At 40.1% G+C, this 11,177-nt stretch overlaps 1 protein-coding gene across 2 annotated transcripts; it reads left to right on the top strand.

Moving 5' to 3' along the window:
- Positions 1–1,004: 1,004 nt before the first annotated feature.
- myoz2a (myozenin 2a) lies at positions 1,005–10,539 on the top strand. Of its 2 annotated transcripts, none has more exons than XM_044097217.1 (6): positions 1,005–1,447; positions 2,070–2,223; positions 3,719–3,885; positions 5,971–6,106; positions 8,734–8,917; positions 10,055–10,539. In XM_044097217.1, exons 2-6 carry the CDS (start codon positions 2,142–2,144, stop codon positions 10,278–10,280), a joined length of 795 nt encoding a protein of 264 aa, XP_043953152.1. In that variant the 5' UTR covers positions 1,005–1,447; positions 2,070–2,141; the 3' UTR covers positions 10,281–10,539. The 2 variants fall into 2 exon arrangements, with proteins under 2 accessions (XP_043953152.1, XP_043953151.1); XM_044097216.1 differs by having other exon boundaries at positions 1,012–1,447; positions 2,131–2,223.
- The last annotated feature ends 638 nt before the right edge of the window (positions 10,540–11,177 follow it).

The following is an 11,177-nucleotide window of genomic DNA, read 5'->3' as shown; positions in this document are numbered from 1 at the left end:
GATGGCAATTTAAGATAAATAAGTGACTTTTTTTTAATTATTGCGTTCAAAACAAACATTCAAGATCATATTCCCAACAGATTTTTACCACTTACTGCACTTTTCAAAAACCATTGTGGAAGATTACAACTAATTCTGTTTTAATTCTTTTGAGCAAAGTGTTTTTAAGTGCATGTCCAGTATGTCACTCATGCCCCATGTTGGCAAAACACTATTGCACAACTCACACGGCTAAAACCAGATACCATACTTACTTACACTCCCTAGGGGGACACAACCAATTCTCACTATCTGTTGTAAAATCAGACAAAGCCTTTACAGCTTTTGGTCTACAAGGATTATCAAAGCAATTTATATTTGCTAAATGTCAGGAAATAAGATAAAAAGTTCCAGAGATTTTTGTACTTTTCGCCCTGCGACAGACTGGCGACCTGTCCAGGGTGACCCCACCTCTCGCCCAGAACGCCCAGATAGGCACCAGCAACCCTCCCGACCCCATTAGGGACAAGGGTGAACAGAAAATGGATGGATGGATGGATGTTGTACTTTTCTACAATTACCATTGTGAAATGTGTGCAGTATTTGCAGTACAAAAATGTTAGTATTTTTTTCAAAGTCTGAAGTTTATATTTCAATATCTTGTTGAACTGCCTTTAAACTGACTGACTTTGGTTAAAAGTTTTGGCTGTTCTTCAACCTTCTTACAATAGTAGGTAAGAATTTTGCCCCATTCTTCCTGACTGAACTGGTGCAACAGAGTTTGGTTTGTCGGTCACTTTGCTCACACACTTTTCAGTTCTGCCCACAAATTTTCCATGAAACTGAGATTAAAGCTAGTACTCACTCCTGATAACTTAACAGAACCCCACATAGAAAGACCCTGAACACTTTATGTTTTCATTTCCAAGATAGCCAAACTTAAAAGATTTATTAAAAGGTACATGTTCAAGTGACTTGGGGGTGTGTGCTTAAAATAAACACATTCAGTTTTGGTTTGTCATCCTTAAATGAGCTTTAATTGTTCATAGCTACTTTGAAGGCATACTCAAATTCTGATTCCATTTTTGCTAATCTCAATGAAAACAAAAATACTATTTAAGTTACTCTCATTCATAAATCAGCGCACACAAACCTGAGCTGCTGCTGGCTAAGAGAGGCGCAGCGGAAGGCAAAGTAGGCAGTTGGCGCAGGGGTCTAAATTTAGAGCTTGTGAACTAAATACCAATGACAACAGACAAACTGACACCCACCCACCCACTTGCCCACTTACTCAGTCACACAGTCAGTCAGGTCAGGATTCAAGCCCCCTCCCCACCACGAACTCCAGTATCGGGGATCGCGAGCGCCCATTCTGCTCTACTCTACAGCAGCCTCTCACCTTTCTGGCTTCCCACCCTGAGGAGACGGGCACGACTTGAGGCAACCCCCTGACGGGCCTTCAGGACAGGTAAGCATCACAGGGGCCTCTCCGCAGGTGTGCTTTCCACCTCTGATGTGACACTTGTGCTTTGGGTCAAACACGACCTTGCTTACCACTTGGAATTGTTTCCACTGGATTTTCCTGGTACTCCTCAGTGTTTGTCAGTTAGTTTTAACAAAAATGCATGTTTGTTAAAAATAATTTTGTGAAACTCATAGGTTATGCCTTTTAATTTGATAGATGAATGACAATAAGTAATTCCTTTGTTTTAAGTGACTGTATGTGGCTGCTTGTGTTGCTGTACAACTTGGGGTAAAACTTTCTGCTGATTTTTATCCACTGCCTCGCATGTTAGCTGTGACAGCACCTTGTTCTCCAGCCACGTCCCCACCATCATGCCACTCGGGCAATTTCAAACATATTGATTCCCAGATACCCCTGACACGGCTGGCTGCCACGTCTGAAGAGCATGTGCTTGGCGTTTAACAACCCAAGGTTATTTAAAGGGATGTGCTAACTTTGCCCTTTTCACCACCCTAATAAATTCTGTCTGCTTCGGTGGGTTTTTGTGCGTGCAGTGGATGCTATATGTTGGCCAATCAATGCCTAGAATGCCTCTTGTTTGGTCTCCTGTTTTTTATCTGAACAGCTTGTACTGATGTGAGGTGTCTCCTGTGACTTTCCTGTGCCTCACGGCAACAAATTCCCAGGGGCAGCCATCATGTCGCAGTTTTCCACCATGACAACCAGGGAGAGGAAAATGCAGGCGGCAGCAATCTGCAGAGAGGTGCAAGGCCAGGAAGGTACCTATCTGATACATCCTCACCTTGACCGGTCCATTCTTTTGGTTTTAACTCACATTCCAACCATTTTATCCATTTACTTTCTCTCTCATGTTCAACTTTGACTATAAACAAACGAACAAATCAATGTGTTTATAGGCCCAAGAAATAATCCCTTTGTCTTTGTCATTCAAGCATGTTATTCCAGAGGGAGGACAACTGTGCTCTACAGGGTTGGGGGGAGTCTGAAGGCTACTGACAGCTGAAAGTTATTCTGGCAAATTATAGATCTCGTATTTAGATGCAGGCCTGTGACATCTACATGATCAGCATGCAGTAGCATGAGGAGCTAACCGCAAAACAAGCGGCGGACATGAGTTGATGTGCAGAGAAGAAATCTCATCATTCATCATCCTGAAAGTAGTTGCATGTTGTGCAAAAACAGTTTTTGTTTGGCAATGAAGAACTGCTAATAAATGCAAAAGCAAATTAATAACAAAATTAGTAATTTAGATCAAAGTTACCAAGTCGAGGCACCACCTGATTGTCGAGGAAATACTTTTAGGTCTTACTTATTTTTTAAGTTTTAGCTGCAGGTAAAGCTGTTAGGTTTAAAAGAAACACTAACTGGATTTGAGATTCTGGAGCAACATGCCTCAAAGGATCCGGGCTAAATGGGAAATGTAAGGTACAATACATATTATTCTCTTTTTATCAATCATGTTTTCGGTTTTAATTTAAGTTGATAGTGAACAGGGTGGGAAACCTTTACTGAGGAGCAGACTTTAGAGCCCCCATGTATTAAACCTGGCAAAATAAAGTAAAACTGAGCCATATCCTGTTCTTCTTGTAGAAACGACAAAAAAAGTGATGCAAAAACATTGTATATCTTTTGCTGTTTTATCTGGGTTTTTTTTTCTTCTTTTAACTGGGCAAACATCACATGAAATGTCTAGTTAGAGTTTTGCCACAACCCATTCTTATAAGGACTGCAGGTGTGAGACTAAAATTCAGCTGTTTGGCCTACATGCAAAGTACTGTGTGAGTCGTAGCTTCATGATAATTATAGTGACAGAAGCATCATTTGGTGGGAATGCTTTTATTTCAGCAGGAATAGAGAAGCTGGTCATTGGTGGGAAGATGAATGGCAGATAAGAAGAAACCAGGAAAAGAAGCAAAACTTGGTCGTAATCATGAATCAAAGAGGAGAAATTAGTTGATAAAAATACATTACAAACAGAACAAACGTATTGAAACCAACTGATAAACTAAAAATGTCATTGTGCTTGGATGAATGAAAGTGCATGAGAGTTACCGACTTTAGAGAAGTTTGGTCATCAGAAAAATAAAATCCTAATAAAATACATTGATTTAAAAAATAAGAAAAAGTTCTAGAGGTACAGACATCTTTGTTCTTATAGGCTTTTGCCTATCAGAACAGGCAAAAGCGGTCTGATCACCATTTTTGCTCAAATACACAGAATATGTAATGAAGTCTCCTCTGACTCTCTCATAGATGCACACATGGACCTTGGGAAGAAAGTGAGTGTGCCTAAAGACATCATGCTGGAGGAGCTGTCGCTCGCCTCCAACCGCGGCTCCCGACTCTTCAAAATGCGCCAGAGACGCTCTGAAAAATACACTTTTGAGAGCATCCAAAATGAAACCAACAGCCAGTTAAATGTAAGGAAAAACACAAATAGAAGTGTAACTGTAATGGAACTGTAATCACCCTAATATACATATTATACAGTGTTAGTACAAAGCTTTGACTTTAAAGTGTGGATGAAGTCACAGCACGGCTTCTCTGAATGCAAATCCACAAAATATCCCAACTGTGGCCATCAGATTGTTTAATTTAAACAAGAGCTTATGTGCAAAAACTGTTTTTACAGTTGAGGCACAAGCTCTTAATTATTGAGTATAGCAAGGGTAGCAGATAGATCCTACAGTGGGAAAATATATACTATGGGATGTTGATGCGTCAACAAATATGGGGTTTGTTGACTGGTTTTTAAGAAACCAGACTTGTCAATTTTTTAAGTCATCCTGATTAGCATGTCTTCAGGAGTTTCTGCCTTTCTGCCTGGGTAAACAGAGGAAGTAGAAATTATAATTATAAAAGAAGACATCCATTAAAATGTTAATTAAAAACAACATACAACGAATGTACTAGCTATATTTTGCTGAATTATAGCATGACTAATTTCTCGACCTAGATGAACGGGTCAAGAAATAACTTTGTATTGAAGCAGTTTTAAATTTTGATCTTTAGAGGATCGGTTGCTTGGCAGCCTGTCCCAAAGGCAGAAAGCAATAAAAATAACAGCGAAAGACAAAAAAAAAAAAATGACAGCAACTAGGTGTCTAGAACCCCCACTTGTGAGTTTTTCTACAACTGTATATTTGTCGAAAGATTTAGAAATTCTGTATCGTTTTTTATAAATGCCTTCATCAATACAAGACCTCAGTCATTAAAATGAACTATGCCAGGCCTGCGTGTGGTGATGTATAGACACCTTTGTTACTGTTTGTACATTAACAAAGATGTTAATGTACAGACAGTGATTGTTTCAATGCAATCACTGAAACAGAGTCACCTAAAACTAATTACAACTTAATTTATATATAATTCACCGGGACATGAGTAGACTTATTAATGTGCTTCATGTGTGTGCCAAGCATGCTCTTCCTCCTCTCTGCCTGACCTTTCTCTTCTAAAAGGCAATCAAGACACACCAGATTTCTCTTTGTTACATTCAATTAAATGATAGAGCTCTTGTCCCCCCCCCCCTTTCCTTTCCCCTCTCTGTTAGCTTTGTATACATTACTTTGGCCCCTTGAATTTTGTAAATAAGATACTTATTCAGCTTTAGCTATATCTAAGATTTTAACCCCCTAGCGTTGAACTGAAAAGAAAGACTCACACATCTCGCTTTGTTTATTGCTCTGGGCAATGGGGGCATTTTGTCTCAAGTTGTCAACATTTCCTGAGGAAGTCCCAGAGTAAATCATCATAAATATCTTTCCGACGGATGAGAGCTTACGCTGCAGTATAATTCATCCCGAGCCAAGAAAACAATGTCTCAAAACGTTGGCAGAGAACTGACTCTTTAGCAAGAAAATTGTGAAAATGTATTTTATCTACTCACCAGGAAAAAAAAAGTAGCAATCAATAGTGGAAAATAGTGGAAAACCCCATGCTGGACAACATGTCCAGTATGTATAGTGCAGAAAAACACCTCAAATCTAACCTTAAACACACTTTGATTTCCTTCATTACCCCAAGCTGGACTCTAACAGTTAGTGAAAACAACCTTTTATCATGGAGATGTAAGTGTTTTTAAGACCGTTACACCCATCACAATCCATTTAAAGCCAATGTAACAATTAGTTTTTCACTTTTTGGTAAGTAAGAGTCTGTTTTTCTTGATGATACAAACTGGCCACTAGCCTGGAGGATGGAGGAGAGAAAAGTCAACTGTTGGAGAACATCAGCAAAGAGTGGGTGTGATGCCCACTGCTAAGCACAAAGGAGGATTGGTGATGCTGTGGGCCAGAGCCATTTAAAGGCCCTATAACCTTGTAAGCTGAGTGCATAGAGTTTTTGAAATACCAATAATGTTTTTACAAACAGTAAAAATATGTTGGACTCCACCAGAATGTGAAAATAGACTGCCAGGACTTTGAGCAAAGATACTGATTAAAAACAAAGGTTAATGCGAAACAAAAATCAACTTTTTTCCAACTCTTTAATCTCTCTTACAGAGCCAAGAAGTTTTCCAGACCGAGTTCAACCTCGCCACCGGCGGTGGGAATGACTTGGGTGTCGAGCAGCCTTGTCAAGTGACATCCAATGCATCAGATACCACAATGGTGCCAAATCCGGAGAGCATTGCCCCAGGTCAGTAACATTGCTGATACAGTACACTGCAACATGTTTCAAGGACCCTGTGGATTCATGTGCTGTTGATACACTGTGGCTAAAAGTGTCTGGCAGAGCTCTGTTCTATCGCTCTGCTCTCTCTTGCAACCAGTGTCCCAGTGAGAATATTTACTCTATTTCCATAATTCAGTCACAACAAACTTTGAACTAGCTTCGTTTACTTTATTTTATTTCTGATTACATATGCATTAACTGTACAATGCGGCTTTTGCTTCGGGTGGAGACGACGAGGTGTGTGTGCACAGAGTACTGGATGTTCCCTGTTTTGATAAGGATTCAACCGTTTCCATTGTTTGTCCTGACGCAGGCTTTGATCACAAAGCAAAACAGATTCTTCTTGCCTGGAATCTGCTGCTCTCAGGGAAAAATAAGATTACACTTTTTTTTGTATCATTCCACTGCTTTGTTTTCCGCCTTCACATTCCCTTCTTTGTCCATCGGTTTTATAGTACTTAACCTCGTTCCCCTCCCTATCAGCCTTGAACATCTTTTTAAAAATTTGTTGAGTTTTGCCTCACGGGACATGTTTCCTGTTTGCCTCTCCGGCCACAGATACCATCTGCGTTGCGCCCACATCCTCCCTTCATGTCCTAAAGTTTAGTCCAGCTGACAGAAAACCAACGCTGCATTAAGGATCAGTGCATCCTGGGATGGGGTAGGGCCAGTTATTTCTGGACCAGACACCATCCCTACTGTATTTGAATGAAGTCACTCCAGCTGTTGCAGAAACCGGGCCAAAGTGCAAACGGTGTCGGATGGTTAAAAAGTCTTAAAATAGCGCCTCCGACTCCCACAGGGGCGCATGTTTCGTTTGAATTTGAAGCTTCGGAGGATCGTGATAAGACTGTGGTCATAAATGTTAAACTCTTCTTCAGAAATCCGTGTTCCTCTCTCTCTTCAATTAGCTGGTTGTGCAAGAAAAAAATATCACCCAAATGTTTGACCCAAGTTGCTACAGTATTCCTCAAAAAAATAAAATAATAACACAGTGCTTTGTTACAGATTCTCCCCTAAAATGTGTAAACTTCCACTTCAGTTCTGTTTGCTCCCTCCTGCTTCCTGCAGGGTGAAACATAAACTCAGGAAAGGAGGGGGAATTGTTCATTGTATGAGGTTGGGAGGTGAACAGACAACCCGCCAGCCCCAGCACATTACATAAAATTTGAGCCCCCCCTCAGTGAAGCGCTGAGCTTGAAGGATAGTGCTTTGGAAAGGCCTCTCCCCGTCAACCTCCATGTACGAAGCGAGGAGACATGCATGCTTAACCCAGCCTCTTTATTTGTTTTGCTGTGAACTTTAACAAAAACAGCAATATCACACGCCCACGTGAACATTTTACACATTCTATCGTCTCCGAGGAATCTTCAGTTGATATATTGTCCAAAGAAAACCTCTTACACATTTATTTTCTTATGTTTTTTGGTTTTTTTGCAGTAATGTTGCCACAGCTTGAACTTTTTTCATATTTTTTCCCATTTCAACCACAAACAATTTATTTTATTGGTATTTAATGTAATCAATCATATTGTATAATCTGTTAAGCGGAAGGAAAATGATGAATTTTTTTCCACTAACACAACTGAAGTGTGGTGTGCATCGTTTTGTTTATTTTACGTGATGGATTGAACTGTCCCCTGTCTGAACTTCAAAGCATGAAATATAATTTTAGAGCCTGATCATGCCTCAGCACTCTCCTCAGTAAACAGAGAAGGCTTATTATAGGCAGAACAAAGGAGTAATGAACAAGCTAAGTACAGAAGATACAGTAAAATCTTTAAAGCCATAGTGATGAACAGAATATAGCATAGCAAGACCTGTTGAGTAATAATACATAATATGACAATACCTATGGAAACTTAGGCTGGCCATTGTCTTTCTGCACTATTCCGCTCAATTCAATTCTCGCTTGCAGCACAGTTTGTGCTTTCTTCCATTTACTTGGATTCCTCCCATGGAATTTCTACCAGGCCTTTCAGCGAACAGTGAAATCGTTTTTCTGCCTTGTTTTAGTATTGTAGTCTGCCTGTAGTTTTAGCAATGACAATGGTGGAAGTGAACGTGCCTCATTCAGTTCAGCACTTTTCTCTTCACAGCGGGGGATGATTGTTTACAGCATATGAAATTTTTGGTAAACTTCACAGCATAGAACTAGTGCATTACATACGTCCAGTACAAACGTTAGCAATTGCGTAACATTTAAACCTTCCAAAGAGTCCACATGTCCAAGAAGCAATTGTTTCTCAATAGCCGACAGCCCAGACCCTCTGTACGAAACAAAATGTAGGACATGGGAGTTGTTTTTACCAGTTTAACAGAACATAAAGAAACCACAAAGAAATTATCAAAAATAGAAACACAAAAGAAAACCAAATCCCAAACATTTTAGGATTTTGACATGAGGTTTGTGGTTGTGAAAAAAGTTCAAGGAGTACAGCTTCTTTTGCCAGACACTGTACAATAACTTCTGTCCTCCTTTATTGTTTGCATTTTCGAAAGCATTTAAAAAGAAAATGACAGATAAAAAATGCACAAAAAAAAATCCGAAAATGAAGAAAATTCATTTCTGTGTTATATGACCTGCTCAGGATATGGAGGTCCTTTGAAGGACATCCCTCCAGAGAAGTTCAACTGTACAGCTGTGCCAAAGTCATATCACTCACCCTGGGAGCAGGCCATCATCAGTGACCCTGCTTTGGCTGACACGCTCATCTCCCACATGCCGGAACTGGAGCCCCAGACAAACCTGCCAGGATATAAAAGCTTCAACAGGTAGCACTCATCAGGAGGGTACTCCAGCTGAAATAAGGATGATTTACATGATCTAATCCATTCATACGTCTACCACTGCTTGACTGTGTGCACTAATCCACTGTGTGTAGTATATTTAGTTCACTAGGTGTCAGATTTCACATACTGTTCTTTTCATTAGATAATTTCTTTAGACTAAATCTTTCCAATATATTTCCAAAATCTATCATTTGTAGGTAATTAAGTGTGAATTGCGCCATATTCAGCTACTTTACTAGAAGTGTGATGAGTCTGTCCCTTTAATTCTATAACTTATTACAAATTTCTAATTAATATATCAAGAACTTATTTATTTATTCATTTATTTATTTTCCAGAAAATTATTCGGGGATGTAGGACACATGCAGAGGGATGCAATCTGCAACTTCACCACTAGGAGTCAGCAGAGTCCCACATGACCCATTTAATTACATAGCTTATTTATCAATAACAAATTAGATGAATATGCTTAGGTGGACGCATTTTAAAACGTCACCACCAGATGTCAGTAAATTCTATACATCCCCTTTAATTATCTTTTTAAAAAATATTTACGTAGCAATAAGAAATAATTTCTTGAAAATTAAATATGGGATGAAGCTTCACCTGTTTGCATTCTGCAGCTTCCCCACTAGGTGTCAGCATAATTGCCCTTATGTAATTTGTTTTCAAGGAAAAAGAAGCTTCCCAATAAAACCAAAAACATCTAATACCATCCAATTATGTGATATTTGGATGGTATACATGATATACAATTTATCGATTTAATATTTTCGGTCATGTTTACTTTTACCTAATAATAACAGACAGATTTTTCCAAATTCCCTCCTTGCATTGTGCTATCATAATCCAAAACATTACTATTCCAGAGTCTAGCATTTTATAAGTTAAAAAAAGTGTAACTTTTGCATTTGTAACAGTTTACCTTTTTTGATTTAATCATATAGAACACTGCCTACACCTAACATGCAGTGTACTTCTCTGTATCCAATACAAACTTACAGAACACCCCCTGGTCACATCCTGGCTTTAATTAATAACACAACTTCAAATGTCACAGCAGTGACTCTCATTAGCACATGGCAGCCGACATTAACACCGTCCCTCTTTCACATTTAGGGTGGCAACCCCTTTCGGAGGTTTCAGCAAGGCGCCGAGACCCGACCACATCGCAGTGCTGCAGGTGGAGACGTTCCCAGAGGTCCCCGCTCTCCAGGGGGATTGTGCTCCGAACCGGCCATCCTTCAATAGAGCGGCTCTAGGGTGGGTGTCAACCAGTGGCTCTGTCACACTCCCAAATGTCTCCCTCAAGCCCACACTCATCCCTGAGTCAGAAGACCTTTGAACCCAAGCAGAAACATCACAGGGGAGGCTTTGGAAGTAGCAGCTTCACCCAAGGTTATTGTGGACGTGGTGACATTTGTTTCAGAGCAGGAGCTTGAGAGAAAACCTCCTGTTGGTAACTATCGCACAGATGGTGGGAGAGGTAAAGTGTAACCATGTAACTTAAGAAGAAGCTGTATTGGAATAAAGTGAGATTGTATATTAATGTTCACAACAATGCTTTTCTCAAAATAAAGTGAGGCAAAATACAACAGAACCAATCTTTAGATTTGTTTTCTTTGTAGTTTAATGATATTGATGATAAGATTTATCTTTATGTTCTTGTTTTGAACTGCAGCTTTGTAGCCGGTTTCATAGCATGCTCCCAGTGTGCCAGAGTGAGCGACACTGACCTCTCAGTTGAGTTTCTGTGCGCTACCGTGTCTCACATGTGTCATGTGGGAGGCAGAAGATGCATGTGAGCCAGTGTTGCACGCCTCGAGGTCTTGCATCTTGACAAATCAAATCTGCTCCAGTGACACGAGCGACCTGACGGATGTGTCTTTCACCTTGCGGCAGCACCCGGTTGTTGGGCTGGGATTCATGGCTGAGCTGCTCGATGAGCTGTGCCCAGACGCTTAGCCCCTCCCAGTGCCCCCCCCTCCTCCTGCCCCCCCTCCCCCCCGTTTCATCACTGCAGGAGCTTTCTCATGCATAACAGGCTGGCTTTAAGGTGCTTCCAGGTCGGATGAGGCTGTGATTGAAGTTTGTTAGCAATTTAAGAAACTGTCTTACTTAAATGAAATATAACCATGATTTACTTTCTCATTAGACTAAAGATGTTATAGTTCATGTTCACTGCAGTTACTTTGAAGCTTGCATCCTAATTAAAGAAAAAATTGCTTTATTATCTCGTTTT

The sequence above is a fragment of the Gambusia affinis genome, linkage group LG18 (genome assembly GCF_019740435.1).
Source record: "Gambusia affinis linkage group LG18, SWU_Gaff_1.0, whole genome shotgun sequence".
Classification (NCBI taxonomy): domain Eukaryota; kingdom Metazoa; phylum Chordata; class Actinopteri; order Cyprinodontiformes; family Poeciliidae; genus Gambusia; species Gambusia affinis.
Note: the sequence above shows the minus strand (reverse complement) of the source record. Positions and strands in the feature narration are given on the sequence as shown.